The following is an 18904-nucleotide window of genomic DNA, read 5'->3' as shown; positions in this document are numbered from 1 at the left end:
TAGATGGATAAATTTGACATATTCATAATAATTTCATTGAAATATGACTGATTTATGATGTGTTAGTTTCAGTTGTACCACAGGGAGTCAGTTATATGTGGAGAGACTATTCTGCACATGTATTCTTTTTTAGATTTTTTTCCACTTTTTCACTGTGCCATACAGTGTGTCCTTGTTGGTTATCTATTGTGTATGTAGTAGTGAGTATATGCTCATCCCTCGTACTTTATCTCTCCCTATCCCCCTTTCTCCTTTGGTAACCATACATTTGTTTTTTAATGTTTATGAGTCTATTTCTGTCTTGTAAATAAGTTCATTGTATTTTTTTTTTTAGATTCCACATAAAAGCAGTATTATATGGTATTTCTTTGTCTGACTTACTTCACTTAGTATCATAATCTGTAGATCCATCCATGTTGCTGCGAATGGCATATTTTGTTCGTTTTTATGACAGAATAACATTCCATTGTCTGTATATACCACATCTTCTTTATCCATTCACCTGTCACTGGACACTTAGGTTGCTTACATGTCTTGGCTATTGTTAATATTGCTGTATTAACATTGGGGTTAATATATGGTTTTGAATTATAATTTTATCTAGATATATGCCCAGGAGTGGAATTGCGGATAACTCCATTTTAGTTGTGCAAGGAGCCTCCATACTGTTCTCCACAGTGGCTGTACCAATTTACAGTCCCTCAACAGTAAAGGACAGTTCCTTTTTCTGCACACTCTGTCCAGCACTTACTATTTGTAGATTTTTTGATGATTGGTATTGACCAGAGTGAGACAAATACCTTGTTGTAGTTTTGACTTATGTTTCTCTACTAATTAGAGATATTGAGCATCTTTTCATGTACCTGTTAGCCATCTGTATGTCTTCTTTGGAGAAAAGTCTTACTTAGATCTTCTGCCTATTTTTTTACTGGGTTGTTGTTTTGATATTGAGCTATATGAACTGTTTGTGTAATATGTATCTACATATAACTGAACAATACTCTTGTTAATTGTGTAGTTTGCAATCTGTATGTTGTCTTTTTGTTTTATCATTTCCTTTGCTGTGCAAAAGTTTGTAAGTTTGATTAGGTCCCATTTGTTTATTTTTATTTCCATTATTCTAGGATTCACATTCAAAAAGATATTGCTGCAATTTATGTCAAAGAGTGTTCTGCCTATATTTTCCTCTGAGTATCCAGCCATATAGTTTGGTCTTTAATTTTGCCTTTATTTTTTGTGTATGGTGTTAGAGAGTGTTCTCATTTCATTCTTTTGCATGGTGTTGTTTAGTGACTAAGTCGTGTCTAACTCTTTTGTGACCCCATGGACTGTAACCCATCAGGATTCTCTGTCCATGGGATTTCCCAGGCAAGAATACTGGAGAGGATGCCATTTTCTTCTCCAGGGGATCTTCCTGACCCAGGGGTTAAACTCACATCTCCTGCATTGGCAAGCAGATTCTTTACTGCTGAGCCACTAGTGAAGCCCTCTTTTATGTGTAGCTGTCCAGTTTTCCCAGGACCACTTGTTGAAAGACTTTCTTTTCTCGGCTGTGTTTTCTTGCTTCCTTTGTCATAAGTTAATTTACCATAGTGCGTGGGACTTTTTTCAGGGCTTTCTATCCTGTTATGTTGATCTATATGTCTGTTTTTGTGCTACTACCATACTCTTTTGGTGACTGGGTTTGTAGTATAGGCTGAAGTCAGAAACCCTAATTCCCTTAGGTCTGTAATTCTTTCTCAAGAATGCTTTAGCTAGTTAGTGTCTTTTGTGTTTCCACATACATTTAAACATTTTTTTTCTAGTTCTATGAAAAATACCATTGGTAATTTGGGATTGCATTGAATCCATAGATTGTCTTGGGTAATTTGGTCATTTTAAGTATTAATTCTTTAATCCAAGAACATTGTATATCTTTCTATCTGTTTGAGTTTGCTTCAATTTCTTTCATAGTTTTCAGAGTACTGGTCTTTTCCCTCCTTAGGTAGATTTATTCCAAGTTATTTTATTCTTTTTTGATACAATGTATTAATACAATGAATACTTTTGCTCCACAGAGCAGTAAAAATGAATGAATCAGAGTTATACATTCACATATATATGTATAAAATATATGTATGAATGAATGTATGTAGATATTTATTTATAGAAGAATTGAGTGAAAAATACAAGTTATAGAAAGTATTATACAAAGTATATAAAGTGACAAAACATATAAAATGATACTATATAGTGTTTACTTTATACCTACACACATCTGTCTATCTATCTATCTATATGTTAAAGACACAGTAAAAGAAAAAAAGAAGCTAGAAATGATAAATTGGAGAAGGCGATGGCACCCCACTCCAGTACTCTTGCCTGGAAAATCCCATGGATGGAAGGGCCTGGTGGGCTGCAGTCCATGGGGTCGCTAGGAGTCAGACACGACTGAGCGACTTCACTTTCACTTTTCACTTTCATGCATTGGAGAAAGAAATGGCAACCCACTCCAGTGTTCTTGCCTGGAGAATCCCAGGGACAGGGGAGCCTGGTAGGCTGCCGTCTATGGGGTCGCACAGAATCGGGCATGACTGAAGCGACTTAGCAGCAGCAGCAGCAGAAATGATAAATAGTGGTGTTAACATCTGAACTTTAGAAGATGTAAGTGAGTTTGTATGCATGAAAAAAATGTATGCTTACCAGTTGGAAAAATATCAGTTGTAACTAAGAACTTTTATATTTGTATTTCAATGAGAAACTTTTTTCAAAGGACACCTGGGGATCTATGTGCTATATTCCAAGCAGACAGTTTTTACAATTTAATCTGGAATTTTTCTGTTCTTAGAAATAAGCCTCAGGAGGCTAATAAGGCAAAGTTTATTCCTTGAAAGTTGTTCAGTTATAAGTTCCCTTATAAAAAGTATCTTGAATATTATAAGATTTCATATTTGACTATGGTATTATTTCTATCATTAAAATGGATGGAAATCCAGAAATTCAGTTGTTCTATAGGTTTAGGAAAAATTTAATTACTAGTATTTATTGCATCATCTAAATTGACACTAAATGCCATAGTATAAATATAAAATGGTATTTTTATATATTGTCTTTTGCATGTTTTACATTATATTTTATGTTTTTATTACTTTTGCCCTATTCTCAGGGTAAACAAATATCTTTTAAAGTACACATGAGCTATTCTTCAAAAGAGTAGAGTTTTATCAAAAGTCATTTGCAATCAGAATAGAGTGTTAATATTTAGAAATTAAAATGAGAACAATGAATTGAGTATAGAGAGAATCTGATCTTTCCACAAACATGTATTCAAAAATGCTTTTGCTAAATATCTGAGACTAAAAGAGTTTAATCACTTTTAACTCAGGAAAGCAACACGCTCTGTCTCTGACAAAATGGGTACATGTGTTTTGTGTGTGTGCTTGTGTGAGTATATGAGAGTCAGCTATGTCTGTTGATTAATGGAGATACACATTTATAGAATCAAATGTTCAGTCCTTCATCCTTGTCCAGTATGTTGTAGAAACAATTGTAACAAACATCTCAAGATTAAAAGTATATGCCTTAAGTGGAAGGGATATACATCTTGTCTCTAAAAGAACTTTGAAGATAGAATCTGTTAGTTGGAAAGAGTTCTCATGGGTGATTTAGGCTCTCCTTGAATTTACAAGTGCTGCTAAATTTAGGCCATTCTAACCAGGAGAGGCTGAGGTGTGCTATTTCTCTGCTGATCTCCAAACAGCTGCTGCTGTTCCTCAATCTTTTTTGAGATAGACCTGATTTAAAATATTACAACCTCATTTCACACCTTGAATTCTTCTCAGAAAGAGTAATTGGATTTCAGTACCTTTTTAAAGAAACCTATTGTACATTACAACCTTTGTCATATGGTTCAGTTTGTCAGTGTTTCTGGTTTCTGAAGGACATCCTACAGGCTGTCTGGAATGCATTACCCTACAGCATGCTTCTCCTGAAGAATTACTCCAGAATTTTAGAATAATTCCAGAATTAGAACAATTTTTTTGTGTATGTTTCTTTGGTTATAGAAATGTTCACTTTTTTTTTCCCCCCTTCAAAACAATTAACATATGCCTGATTTCATTAGTTGATTTGTTCTTTTGTAATTCTGAGGACAAACTTCTGCAGGCTAAGAGTAAAACCTTAACTTGTAAAAAAAAGAAAAAAAAAAGTCCTTCTTTCCATTCAGTTATTCAGTGTAGTAAATATGGTGCCTTCCACAACATATTTAATACCCCCTGAGATTATTTATATTATAATTTTGCCCAAGATAGGTTATAAAGAAGTTAAATATTTTTCCAAGTAACAGTTTTCGGGAAAATATGGCTTTGAGGTTACTATGCTAAAATTGTGTTCTCTTAGTCAGTTTTAGAGTTTATGGTTGACTTCTATATGCTTAATGATACAAATTGGACATTATTCTGTAGGTAATAAAGAACCATTAAAGGATGTCAGAGGTCAGATCAGAAGTCAGAGCTACAAATGCTGATGGGTTCTTAGAAAGGGTACCTTGATTGCAGTGCTGATAATGGAATAAAGAGGGCTGAGGTCAAATGAATGAGGGAAGATGTCATATAGATATTTTGTAATGCAGTGACGAGAGGGATGGAGACAATGTATGTTTTGCTTATAGAATGTCATGTGAAATTTAAACTAACCACCATTTTTTTACATAAATTTTAGGGAAAATAGTTACATTCAAAAAATGGCCAAGCTCACTTCTAAAAGTTTCTGTAGTTTATGGTAAAAAAAAAAAAAAAAATCACTAATCTTGAACCCTTGGTAATTTTCAGTTCAGTTCAGTTCAGTTCAGTCGCTCAGTTGTGTCCGACTCTTTGCAACCCCATGAATCGCAGCACGCCAGGCCTCCCTGTCCATCACCAACTCCCGGAGTTCACTCAAACTCACATCCATCAAACTCATGACCATCCAACCATGTCATCCTCTGTTGTCCCCTTCTCCTCCTGCCTTCAGTCTTTCCCAGCATCAGGGTCTTTTCCAATGAGTCAACTCTTCGCATGAGGTGGCCAAAGTATTGGAGTTTCAGTTTTAGCATCAATCCTTGCAAAGAACACCCAGGACTGACCTCCTTTAGAATGGACTGGTTGGTAAAAGATGTTTAATATTCTATTACTGATATCTACCTGTGTGTCTGTAAATTGAATACAGCTCTGTGTTTTTATACTGTGGATTTACTGCAAGCATTACTTGTTCCTCAGAGCAACCATCAAATTTCATTTGGTAAAAAGGTCCCTGGTGTACTTCAATAATGATTTTCCTTAGGCAGTTGTGTATTGTAACTTGAAGTTGAATAACATCTTTAGAGTTGATTATTTTCAAGGGATTAAAGGTTTGAAAGATACTACTTCTTCCAGCAATCATCAATTTACAGGAAGTGCCTGAGACTGAATTTATTATTTTTTTAATTAATAGATGAAGATTATAAGCACCTGCATTCTTAATTCAATACAAAATCTGAATGTATTATATTGGAGGCTCTTCAAGAAAGGAGTTAATATTTGAAGAATTATTTTTCGTGAATTTCTGCTTTCTTAAGCTAGATGTGAAAAACAGTAAAGAAACATTTATCAGTTTACCATAGTCAGCACTCTAGCTACTGTTTCTGTTGAAGAAGTCCCAGGTCAAATAGATTGAAAAAGCCATTTAATGGCATTCTTCCTTAATCCGTGTTCCATCCTGGAGGTGGAAGGAAAGGGTTATCCTTTTTCCTTTTCATTTTCTCCTCTTTATTTGGGCTTAAATTTATACTTGGAAAATCTTTATAGAAGACAAACAAGCCTCGTTTCCTGTCAAAATATAACACAAACAAAAAACTGGCATATGAAATGTATCTTTTCTTTTTCTGAGTTCATGATCTTTGCCTTTGAGTAATATATCCTGCTAGGTTTTGATTTTTTGTTCCAAGATTCTCAGTCTTTGAGCAATCCATCACTGTAAAGCCCAAAGTTAGAAGAAAACCCCCATTAAATATTTATACTCCACTTCCAAAGGCTCTATTCCTCCCTTCAGAGGGAGATAGAAAATACTTGGCCATATGAACTTGACTGTATAATGTAAGAATAGTAAATTAACAGTTAAACACTCATATACTCACATACATTTTGCATATTTGAACATCTATGAAAATGTAATCACCATCACCATAGTAAAATGATATTTTTTGTATTTTTTGTATGTGTCAAATATTGCTCCAAGTCACTTGTTCTTTTCACTGTCCCATAACAAACCACAAAATAGTCTATGCTTTAAAACAACCATTTATTGCACTCATGAACTCAGTGGGTCATGCTTTTAGAATGGGCTTCATGGGTTCACTTTTTTTTTTTTTTTTCTACTGTCTGTCGTGCCTCTTCTGGGGAAACTGCCAGCTTGGAGAAGGGGACTGCTTGATAACTTGGGGTGGGATCATCCGAAGGCGTCTTCACTCACATACTTGAGAGTGATCCTGGATATTGCCCGAGACTTCCCTAGACTGTTGACTGGTACGCCTACACATGGTATCTCCAGGTGGTCCCTTCACATGACTACCTCAGGCTTTCTTCTAGAGCATCATAGAGCATCACTTCCACTGTAATCTGCTGGCTAAAAAAGAGTTGCAAATGTACTCACCATTACACAAGGAGGAAACAGACAGCACCTGTTGGAAAGGTTCTATATATACAGAGTTCTACAAGGGCATTTATACTCAATATTTTACATTGAGAAAGCTTGTACCCACTGCGTGATCATCATTTCCCCTTACTGTCTATTCTCTATCTTAAGAGGTATCCTCCTTGAAACTATATGTGAAAAGAAAAAGAAAATTCACATAAAGTAATTTTCTTAAGAAGAATAAAATAGTCAAGTTAAAAACCAGGACTACAAAATGCAGACTATTAATTCAAGGCTTGATTTATTTCCGTTTTACATCATCAAAGATTTCCCTTGAAAGTGTTGGCAGAGTTCAAAAATAACACAATTATGAGTCTTATATTAAGCCACCCACACAATCTTCTAAAAGGTTTCTAGACTTCTAATCTGTTTCCCGCATATGCATACTGTATATATGTATAAATTAAATACTATAGATATATCTTAGATCCTTACTTACAAAAGCAAGGAAAAAGGAACCGCTATTGAGAATCTTTTATTTGTTATGCACCAAGCACATGTTATTTCATTAATAATACCTGTGGGAGGTGCGTGGTATTATCTACTTTTCATGAAAAAGGAACTAAAGCTCAGATAGATTAACTGAATTGCTTTACCTCAGGAAGACAACTCCAAACTTGAATGGGGATACAGAGCTATCAGATTCAGAAGTGGTAGGTTAAGAATATATTAAGAATTAACCAATTAAAATCAGGCTGTTATAATTTTAAATTAATGAAAAGCAATATCCCATTAGCTTTTAACTCTGCCTGTTGTTTATACTACATGCCTTTAATGAGCTCAGTTTACCACACTGGTGTATAATTGTTTTCAATTATACACTGTTACTTTCCTCTTCCATTATCATTGCCTAAATAATCTCTCAGGAAATAATAGATATATAGAGATATAAAAATTTAGAAAACCAAAATTGTCAATCAGAAGTCTTTCATTTTATCAGCACCAAATCTATAAAACCACTTGTATCTATGCACATTGGTAAGATTAATTTTGGTCCTTATGTAATGCATGGAACTTATCTTCTCCTGCTATTAATGACTTTTAAAATCCTTTATAAAAGGACTTTGAAACTCCAGTCAGTTGCTTTCTTTCCTGAAGTTTGAATCACTCTTACTATAAATTATTCTCTTCAATTTACAAGTTTTTTTCCCAGGGAGTCCTACAAACAAATGAAATCCACTGCACATTCTTCTCTCCTCTCCATAACTCCTTTTGACTCTCCATTCATCCCTACAATCACAGTTCTCAAGGACTTGATGATATTCACGGTCTTCCCAAATTCAGTTCTACTGTGCAACCCATTTCAGTCTGGCATACTCAGCTTCAGAGTAATTGCTTTGTTGAAGTCATCAGAGACCAGCATATTGCCATTGGATATTTCAGTTCTCTTCTTATTTAACTGCTTAGCAACTTTTGAAAAGTGCCTTTCTTCCTTGTCCTTAAAGATTCTTTTCTTTCCCTTCTGTAGTTGGTTTAACACCATAGTCTTTTTCCCCCCAGTGTTTTTCCACTTTTAATCGCTAATTTGGAAATGCCCTAAAGGTTTGTCTGGGCCCACTTCCTCATGCCACACACTTTGTGCTGATGTGCTTGATATTTCGTATTTGTCCCTTCAGATTCCCTACTTATCCTCCTCCCACTTGGGTTGGTGACTCATGGGGCGATTTCATATAGACTGCACCAATGGCTGTCTTTGTGCTATGGCTTATGATTAGGTTTGGTCAGTGTGAGCAAGGGAGGACACTGGAGAGTTGGAAGATAACATGGTAGGGGAAGTTATTGCCCATCTCCTCCCCAGCTAAATCACTGAAAGGGAGACACATTCTAGTATCCTACTATGCAAGTCTGTGGTTCCTATCAGATGATCTTCTATACTCTGAGGTTTCTTAGCTGCAACATCTCTAGTCCCTTTGGGCTTAGGGTCAGTAAGTTCCCAGCTTTTGCTAGAACAGGATACAGCACCAACCTCTAATAGCTTTTCTAATCTCTGTCCACACTTCCTAAATAATCTTTTTATTAAACCCCTACTTATTCATTTTAATAGTATTATTTTCTGTTGCCTATTGGGATCCTTATACATAGGATCCTTCACCAGGAAACAAAGACTGAGGTGGAGCTACAGAAACAAAGGCTTATCTGCAAGTTATTCCTGTGAAAGATAAAAAAGAAGAAAAGGAAGATAGGGCAGAAAGAGCCTTCAGACAACAATGCAGCTCAAATACCTGAGAAAACAAGGAAGGTGGAAGATGCAGCCTTGGTTATGAGTAGCATCAGATTATAATACAGACAGGCCAGTCTCAGCAAGTCCACTGGGGAGTTTTAGAGCGAATATGGGTCTTTAAAGGATTCCCCCATTGGACAAAGGTGGCATGACCTTCATATATCCATCATCTTTCATCATCAACCTCTACCTCTGAAGAATGTGACCTTGCTTCAAAAGCTACATGTATTCTGAAGGAAAAAGAACTCAAAACTGTCAGCTAACTGAACCCTTTGCAGCTGAATGCAAGTTTTTTCTTGAAAGCAGAGCTTAGTAGCACAGCTGTGTGGTTGCCATATCAGGGGAACTGTTCTTCTGTATCTTCACATATTGTCTGTATCAGAAAATTCACAATATCATGCCTCTGTATTTCTTTTATTAATTCTAGGCTTATCTCACTACCTACTAATCCTTTAAACCTCCAGTTCTCTTCACAAATTTACCACATCACGAAACAAATATACTGATTTTTCTCTTCTTCTTATACTTGATACTGCTCTAGTATTTAGAAACTTTCAACTCCACCCTTATGTACCCTCTGTTGCTGTTGTTTAGTTGCTAACTCATGTGTGACTCTTGTGACCCTATAGACTGTAGCCTGCCAGGCTCCTCTGTCCAAGGGATTTCTCAGGCAAGAATACCTGGAATGGGTTGCTATTTCCTTCTCCATGTCATCTTCCTGATCCAGGGGTTGAACCCTTGTCTCCTGCAGTGCTTGGTCGGTTCTTTACCACTGAGTCACCAGGGAAGCCCTCTGTACACTGTGCTCAAGCCAGAACTACAGGAGTCCTTCCTGACCCCCTCATCATGCACACAATGTATCCTGTTCATTATCAGATATGACTCCAGAAATGTATCTTGAATTTGGCTTTTTACTGTCATCTCTACTATGACTTTCCTACTTAAAGCGACTATCAGCTCTCATCCAGTTACTGGAATAGCCTTCTGTTTTGGCCTTCCCACTTCCATTCGTATTATCTTCCAATCCATTGAAGAAAAAAAAACTTTTTAAGATATATGGGGAATATGTTTGTCTCCTTCTCAAGAGATGTCAGTGGCTTCATATTTTACTTGAGCTAAATCCTCAACACGGCCTCTAAGAAAGTTCATGTGTGGCTTTTACCTGTTTCTGTGATCTAATCACGTGTCCCTTCCCCTCTTCCTCACCAGGCTCCAGTCACACTTACCTTCTCTGGAGGTCTTCTAATATTTATATTCCTTTGTTTTGTGTTTGTGTCTTCACTTCCAGGTTCAGCTCAAAATGTTTTTCTTCTCACTCAAGTTTATAACTATTACTCAACTTTTATGATTTAATGTAAATCATAATGTAAATAAAACTTCTACATGTATTCCACTTTGGAACTCTTAATCTAAATCAGGGCTCTTTCATAGAGTTCCATTACCTGTATTTCATATAACTTACTCACAGTTTAGGGTAGTGGTAAAGAATCCTCCTGCCAGTGCAGGAGACGCAGGAGATGTGGGTTTGATGTCTGGATTGGGAAGATCCCCTAGAGGAGGAAATGGCAATCCATTCCAGTATTCTTGCCTGGGAAATCCCATGGACAGAGGAGCCTGGCAGACTACAGTCAATGGGTTGGTGAAGAGTCAGACATACTCAGTGGCTGAGCATACACACTGCAGCTTATAATTATTTATTTGAGTAGTTGGTTTTGTTGAATGTGGATCTTTCAACCAAACAAAATCAAAGGAACTGTCTTATAACTGCATCACCAGCATTTGGCTCAGTGTCTATCATGTTACTGGGTCTCAATTTACACTTCTTTTCATAGAAAAATGAACAAGTAATTATAAACCAAGTGATAACTTTAGTGTTCCATTTAATTTCATCCTATTTTTATTTCAGAAATTCTGTGATTGATATTTTGGCTCTCCTTTTTCACTCCTATGATTTTTCCATTGGTTACCTTATTTCTGGGGATTTATGACCCTTGAATCCCAGTAAATATTTTCAGTCATCAGAATTCATGTACATGGAGTCTTCAGTGTGCTTTAGCATGTATTAACATTATTCAGTGATTGGACTCATTACACACTGACTTTGAATAATTATTTAGAAATGTACATTTAATGTGAGTAACATACATCCAGCCAATCAGATCCATTTATCTAGACGTTGTTATTGTTGTTTAGTCACTAAGTTGTGTCTGATTCTTTTTGTGATTCCATGGACTGTAGCCAGCTATGTTCCTCTGTCCATAGGATTTTCCAGGCAAGAATACTGGGGTGGGTTGCCATTTCGTTCTCCAGGAGATCTTCCTGACACAGGAATTGAATCCTCATGGCTCAGTGGATTCTTTACCCCTGAGCCACCAGGGAAGCCCCTTATCTAGAAATTTTCTTGAAGAGATTGATTTCTTTTCCTAGTTCTGGAGAAATGTTTTAATTCAGGTACAACAGGCCAAAGAGCCTTCTCCAGCTCCTCCACTGTAAGCATTTCCTGCCACCAACTAAGCAAAGTGGCCTGTCCATTGACTAGTTGAGAATGCACTCCAACAGCCAGCAGAGTGGATTCTTCCTGACTTTCATTTTATGTGCCCAGAGAAAACCCCATGCAGGAAAACAGGAAGTCTGTTGAAAGCATCATAAGAAATCTCAGCTAAATACTGTTATTTTCTTTGTATACATTTATAAAGAGGCAGAGACTATAAGGAGATGTTGCCATCATCCCCATCTCCTTCTGAGGCATAGCTATGCCTCTTGATTTAATATTACACATGCAACATTTTTCTTTACAGACTTAGGATACATTATTCCAGCTAGTTTAAAATATTTGCTTAGGAAATATGATATGTTAGTTCATCTAGTTTAAAACATTTGATTAGGAAAACCATCTTCATTTTTACCCCACCCTTACTTTTTTTCTTATTTGGCTGCATGTCATATGGTGAGAGTTGGAAATAACCATAATTGTGAAAATCAAAAGGCTTCCATTAGGAGAAGAGTCAGAAGGAGAAATTCTATTCAGAGCATACTGGTGTTGGAATTAACCAGATCAAAGAACCAGAGAACTTACTTTGAGTCCTTCAGGGATGTCATAACCCTCTAAATACCTCTTGCTGATATCCAAATGGATTAGATCAATTTAGAAATCCTGTCCTTGATATAAAAAGTACAGACCTAAGGTGACAAGATAATGCTAAAGAAAAGCTATGTAGTATTTTTGTTAAATATGTAGATGTAATTTATATATTGTCCTGGTGTTCATGTGTAAGTGTTGTTATTATATATTGCTTAACTGACAGCTCGATTATGGCATCCCTTGGAAATGCTGATTTATACAAAGTCAGTTATATTTAAAAACCAAACATAGAAGCTATGTGAAGTAAAGCTTTTTTTTTTTTTTTTTAATTGTAAAAGCTTTGTATCTCTAAGCACAACTTATTTTGTTTACATCCAGTCAGTTGAAGGGAGGGGAAGTGGCTTTAGGGAAAGTGAAACCTTTGGTGACTTCTGTTCCTGACTCCTTCTTTATGAGCCATTTTGTCTTTATCAACTTCAGGGTCTCCTTTTAACTGCCCTATCCTTGTTTTTCATTATGGAAAAAGCATTTAAGTGAGTTCATTCTATAAATATTTACATATCCCAAGCACCCTTCTAAGCCCTGTGAACCAGCAGTGAACAGATAAAAATCCATGTCTTCATGGAACTTCTATCTTAGAGCACAGGAGATGGTGACTCAAAATCGAATAAATATGGTTCAGATGAAAGGCTAGTTGAATAAGTATTTTTAGTTATTTAATTCGTAGCTTAGCTGGTAAAGAATCCACCTGCAATACAGGAGACCCTGGTTTGATTTCTGGGTTGGGAATTCCAATTCCCTGGAGAATACGCTACTCACTCCACTATTCTTCGGCTTCCCTGGTGGCTAAACTGGTAAAGAATTGCCTGCAATGTGGGAGACCTGGGTTTGATCTCTGTGTAGGGAAGATCCCCCTCGAGAAGGGAACAGCTACCCACTCCAGTATTCTGGCCTGGAGAATTCCATGGACTGTGCAGTCCATGGGTTTGCAAAGAGTCGGACATGTCTCTTTTTGATAATAAATTTGATATGAACATTTGATAATAAGATATTATATTCCTAACAAAAGTGTAATGGAGGGATGGTGTGTATGAATGTTCAAGTGTAAATTGAATGACCAGGTAAGACTTTATTGAAAAAACATAATTTGTGTAAAGATTTGAAGAATGTTCGTTAATCAGTCTTTTTTAAAAATAAATATTTATTGGAGTATAGTTGCTCTACAATTTGTGTTAGTACTTTCTGCTGTTATAGCAAAGTGAATCAGCTATGTGTATACATATGTTCCCCATTTTTGGAGTCCCTTCCTATTTAGGTCACCACATGCATTAAACAGAGTTCCCTGAGCTGTACAGTAGGTTCTCATTAGTGATCTGTTTTATATGTAGGTGATTTATTTTATGCATAGTATCAATAATGTGTATATATATATGTCAATCCCAATCTCCCAATTCATCCCACGACCCCACTTCCCCCCTTGCTGTCCATACATTTATCTTCTACACCTGTGTATCTATTTCTGCTTTGCACATAGATCATCTGTCGCATTTTTCTAGATTCCACATATATGTGTTAATATACGATATTTGTATTTCTCTTTCTGACTTATTTCATTCTGTATGACAGTCTTAATGCATCATTTTATTTTATTTTTTTTTCAAGTCCAATCCACAGACTTTATTTTTAAATTTAATTTTATTTTATTTTTTAACTTTACAATATTGTATTGGTTTGGCCATATATCAAAATGAATCCGCCACAGGTATACATGTGTTCCCCATCCTGAACCCTCCTCCCTCCTCCCTCCCCATACCATCCCTCTGGGTCGTCCCAGTGCACCAGCCCCAAGCATCCAGTATCGTGCATCGAACCTGGACTGGCGACTAATTTCATACATGATATTATACATGTTTCAATGCCATTCTCCCAAATCATCCCACCCTCTCCCTCTCCCACAGAGTCCAAAAGACTGTTCTATACATCAGTGTCTCTTTTGCTGTCTCGTATACAGGGTTATTGTTACCATCTTTCTAAATTCCATATATATGTTAATGCATCATTTTAAATTTGAGTTTCTTATACCAAATTAACTGAGGGATTTTAGTAAATTTCAGAGCAGGTATCCAGGTGGAAACCTGTAGTTAATAAATTACTATTGTAATTTTAATTAGCTTGTTGGTAATTTATCAGACACACCTCTGGAATCATGTCAGCTCATGAATACCCATGGACAGGCCATGTTAAGGAAAGGAGAGAGACCTGGGGAGCAGGTTAAGAAGCTATCACAATCCAAGTGAATGAGAAACTAAATGAAGACATCGACATTTTTCCAAAATGACATTTTCCCAATGTGATCAGGATTCTCACCTTTCCTGTATTTCTTTTTGTTCCTTGTTTCCTTCCGAATAGTGCCCCAACCTCTTTATTTAGCATTGAAATTCTGTAAAAAATTGGCCTCTTATTGGTTTCTCTAATAGGCTTGTCTGCATTCCAGTGAAACTTTATTTACATAAGTAGCTGGTGAGCCAATATTTTCTGTAATCAGTGGTTTGGCAAGCTTGGTCTACTTTATGAGACTTCCATTCTTAGTTTATGGCTTCCATTCTAGAAGTTATCTCACTAGTATGAGAAACTGCTGAATTTATAGCCAATGTGTCAACATTCCAGGTAGGAAGTTTGGAGGCAGAGAGAAGAGATTAAAAGAGCACGTTCCAGCTCTTCCCTCAAATAGAACCTTCCTGTATATCTCGCCCAACATCTGCCACATCTCACTGACCACTACTTCATGCAAAGAACCCAAGGAATCTGTTTAGGTGGATATATTTTCATTTAATAAAATTAGGTTTCTTGTTACAAAGAAAATAAGAAAGAATGGGTATTGTGTGGGTTTCTAGCAGATTTCCTGTCAGATTCATAACAGGCGGGTCAGTTTCTTCATTTGTCAAAATGGGAAACTTAGTGCCTCACAGAGTTGTTTGGTAAAGATTGAATAATCCAACTTTCTGCCATAAGGGTGGTGTCATCCGCATATCTGAGGTTATTGATATTTCCCCCGGCAATCTTGATTCCAGCTTGTGCTTCTTCCAGTCCAGCGTTTCTCATGATGTACTCTGAATAGAAGTTAAAATATACAGCCTTGACGTACTCCTTTTCCTTTTTGGAACCAGTCTGTTGTTCCATGTCCAGTTCTAACTGTTCCTTCCTGACCTGCATACAGGTTTCTCAAGAGGCAGGTCAGGTGGTCTGGTATTCCCATCTCTTTCAGAATTTTCCACAGTTTATTGTGATCCACACAGGCAAAGGCTTTGGCATAGTCAATATAACAGAAATAGATGTTTTTCTGGAACTCTCTTGCTTTTTCCACGATCTAGCAGATGTTGGCAATTTGATCTTTGGTTCCTCTGCCTTTTCTAAAACCAGCCTGAACATTAGGAAGTTCACGGTTCACGTATTGCTGAAGCCTTGCTTGAAGAATTTTGAGCATTACTTTACTAGCGTGTGAGATGAGTGCAGTTGTGGAGTAGTTTGAACATGAAAGTGAAAGAGGAGAGTGAAAAAGTTGGCTTAAAGCTCAACATTCAGAAAACTAAGATCATGGCATTTGGTCCCATCACTTCATGGCAAATAGATGGGCAAACAGTGGAAACAGTGGCTGAGTTTATTTTTCTGAGCTCTAAAATCACTGCAGATGGTGATTGCAGCCATGAAATTAAAAGACACTTGCTCCTTGGAAGAAAAGTTATGACCAACCTAGACAGTATATTAAAAAGCAGAGTCATTACTTTGTCAACAAAGGTCTGTCTAGTCAAGGCTATGGTTTTTTCCAGTGGTCATGTATGGATATGAGAGTTAGAATATAAGGAAAGCTGAGTGCTGAAGAATTGATGCTTTTGAACTGTGATGTTGGAGAAGACTCTTGAGAGTCCCTTGGACTGCAAGGAGATCCAACCAGTCCATCCTAAAGGAGATCAGTCCTGGGTGTTCAGCGGAAGGACTGATGTTGAAGCTGAAACTCCAATACTATGGCCACCTGATGAGAAGAGCTGAGTCATTTAAAAAGACCCTGATGCTGGGAAAGATTGAGGGCAGGAGGAAAAGGGGACGACAGAGGATGAGATGGTTGGATGGCATCACCGACTCAATGGACATGGGTTTGGGTGGACTCCGGGAGTTGGTGATGGACAGGGAGGCCTGGCGTGCTGCTGTTCATGGGGTCACAAAGAGTTGGACACGGCTGAGTCACTGAACTGAATGAATAATCCAACACATAAATGCTATCAGGGGAACGTCCTGCATAGTGTAAGCTCTTAGTAAAACTAACACGTTGCTGAAATTGCCGTATTTTCATCTTTTATGTGTTTCTCTGTTACATTTCTGGTGTCTGGAATGCTTTCAAGCACACAAGAGATTGGTAAACATCTTTTGGAATAAATTAATGAACTGCCATTGTCATCAGTTTAGGTTTTTAAGTTGTAGGTAACAGAAACTGATTCTGGCCTGCTTATTTATTATTAAAATAATGATACCTTTAGAAGTGACAGGATACCTAGAACGTCAGGGTCAAACAGGGACAGGTATCCTCATTATTGCTATAGGCATTAAGACCAGAGCTATTTTCATGCTGTTCTTGTGCAACTCTGTTCAACAGTTAAAGCCCCATGAGATGGAGTCTGATCATCAAAATGTTACTGAATCATCTGTCTCCCTCTGGATACGACAGGGCACCTTGTTTTACAGTCGCACCAAAATGGCATTTAACTGGAGAGAAGCAAAGGGTCAGGATGAAATCAATGTGAAGGATGAAATCAGCAGAAAGAAACTGGGTGGAAAGCGCAAAATTATCTATCACATAGTCTCATTCCTTTTAGTTTGTGTTGCTTCCACAATGTTATGGTTGTGATATATGAGCGTACCCTGGGAGGAAAAAAAAAAAATCTAGCAATTTGTTCTCTGTTAATGCATCGGTATCTTCATTTTTTTTTTCCATTTAAAAGTAAAGTATCACCTTGTAAAACGAATTACTGGAACCGTAAACATATGAGAGCAACACGAAGAGATTTGCTGTTGTTTTTTTTAGGGTAAGATGACAGAATATGATAGTAAGGTGGTAGGGTTGATAGTGGAGAGAGTAAAGAGATACTGAAAACAGATTAGGCACTAATGCCAAATACAGGTTCCGTGCCTTTAGGTAATGACGTCTATGTACTTAAGCCTTCCATTGATTTAATTGCATAAATATCTAAGTGATTGTTTCTAAATATTTTAGTTTCGATAATGATTAGAGTGCCAGTCCGGTGGGTCACTGAGCAATTGATTACTGTCTCTGATAAAAAGTTAAAGCCAGATGGTTTTTCGTTTTGTTTGCTTTTATAGATGTTGCAGTGAATGCAGGGCCATGACAACCTAGGGGTTTATTTTTAAGCATGATTCATAGTAGTTCTATCTACTATCATTATGAAAGTCTGTCAGACATTTGAAATTGCTTTAGTTTGGTAAATTTTATTGGGAGTTTTACACATGGTAAAATTAAATTTTTCTTTTACTGCTAGGAAAACATTCAGTTTATGCGCCTCCCATACTGATATGCATAATTGTAAATATATATGCTGGGGGCTTCCTCAGTGGCTCAGTGGTAAAGAATCTGCTTGTTGGGCAGGAGATGCAGGTTCTGTCCCTGAGTTGGGACGATCCCCTGGAAGAGGAAATGACAACCCACCCTGGTACTCTTGCCAGGGAAATCCCATGGACAGAGGAGCCTGGCAGGGTACAGTCTGTGGGGTCACAAAGGATCAGACATAGCAGAGTGACTGAACACACACACACACACACACACACACACAAGCACAGACATCTGTGCTACCACTGATGACCATTCCAAACCATTGTTAGAAATTTGACAGACCAGCAGATTGTTTGTTTAGGTAACTTAGATCTTACTTAGCTTCTTTTAAAAATTTTGTTTTATGGGACTTTCCTGTTGGTCCAGTGGCTAAAATGCTGTGTTCCCAATGCAGGGGGCCTGCATTCGGGGGCCTGGGTTCAATTCCTGGTTGGGGAAGTAAGATCCCACGTGCTGCAACTAAAACAAAGAAAAAAAAGATCCTGCATGCTGCAGCTACAACCCGATGCAGCTAGATAAATAAATAAAGTATTTTAAAAAATTGTTTTAAACGTAACATTCATTTAGATATTTAAAAAACTGGTAAGTTCAGATTGGTAAAAGTGGTACCTTTCTTTGCTCTTGGAATATGGAGTTTATAAAGCTGAACAACATAAAAAAACTACTTGTATGAAACTAGACCTTATAAAATTTTCTTCACACTTTGTATTTTTAATCATATTTCTTCTATGATTTGGCATTAGAAAATGTATATAAAATGCCATTAAAGAGTGAGCAATGAAATATTATCATGCAAAATAGAATACCTTTGAAATATATTATTTAGGAATTAAAAATCTTTAGCATTCTAGGACTTGTCAGTTTTTTTCTTCATTCAATAATGCTAATCTTTCCATCTTTATGTTTTTCTTTCTACAGTGATTTAATATCTTATTGAAACTACAAACTCATACCCACAGTGGTCTCATGTTGACAGATTGCATAGTTTGAAAGCATGACATATTTTATAATGAAACATGCCATGTGGAAACTTTGAAGCCTAAATTCTGCCAAAATCTGAATAAAGAATTCCTCACCTGGTATGTAAGAGATCTCCTGACCACCACCATGACAAACCAGGAAAAGTGGGCCCACCTCAGCCCTTCAGAATTTTCCCAGCTTCAGAAATATGCTGAGTGTAAGTATTCATATTGATATGATTTTACTTGGTATTTATTTTAAGTGACATATTATATACCTACAAAAACAGATTATGGGTCCTGTTCAGCATCAGGATAAAGGTCTTTTGTGTTTG

General features: G+C 36.9%; 1 protein-coding gene across 8 annotated transcripts in view; it reads left to right on the top strand.

The window, feature by feature from the left end:
- Positions 1-18904, top strand: part of DGKB (diacylglycerol kinase beta) — an 870186-nt gene that overhangs the window by 58532 nt on the left and 792750 nt on the right. For all 8 annotated transcript variants that reach the window (XM_019958478.2, XM_019958484.2, XM_019958481.2 and 5 more), the window contains exon 2: positions 18529-18787. In XM_019958478.2, the coding sequence (XP_019814037.1) occupies positions 18718-18787 (70 nt within the window). In that variant the 5' untranslated portion in view covers positions 18529-18717. The remainder of the gene's footprint in view (positions 1-18528; positions 18788-18904) is intronic.

Source organism: Bos indicus, chromosome 4 (assembly GCF_029378745.1).
Source record: "Bos indicus isolate NIAB-ARS_2022 breed Sahiwal x Tharparkar chromosome 4, NIAB-ARS_B.indTharparkar_mat_pri_1.0, whole genome shotgun sequence".
In the NCBI taxonomy this organism is placed as follows: domain Eukaryota; kingdom Metazoa; phylum Chordata; class Mammalia; order Artiodactyla; family Bovidae; genus Bos; species Bos indicus.
Note: the sequence above shows the minus strand (reverse complement) of the source record. Positions and strands in the feature narration are given on the sequence as shown.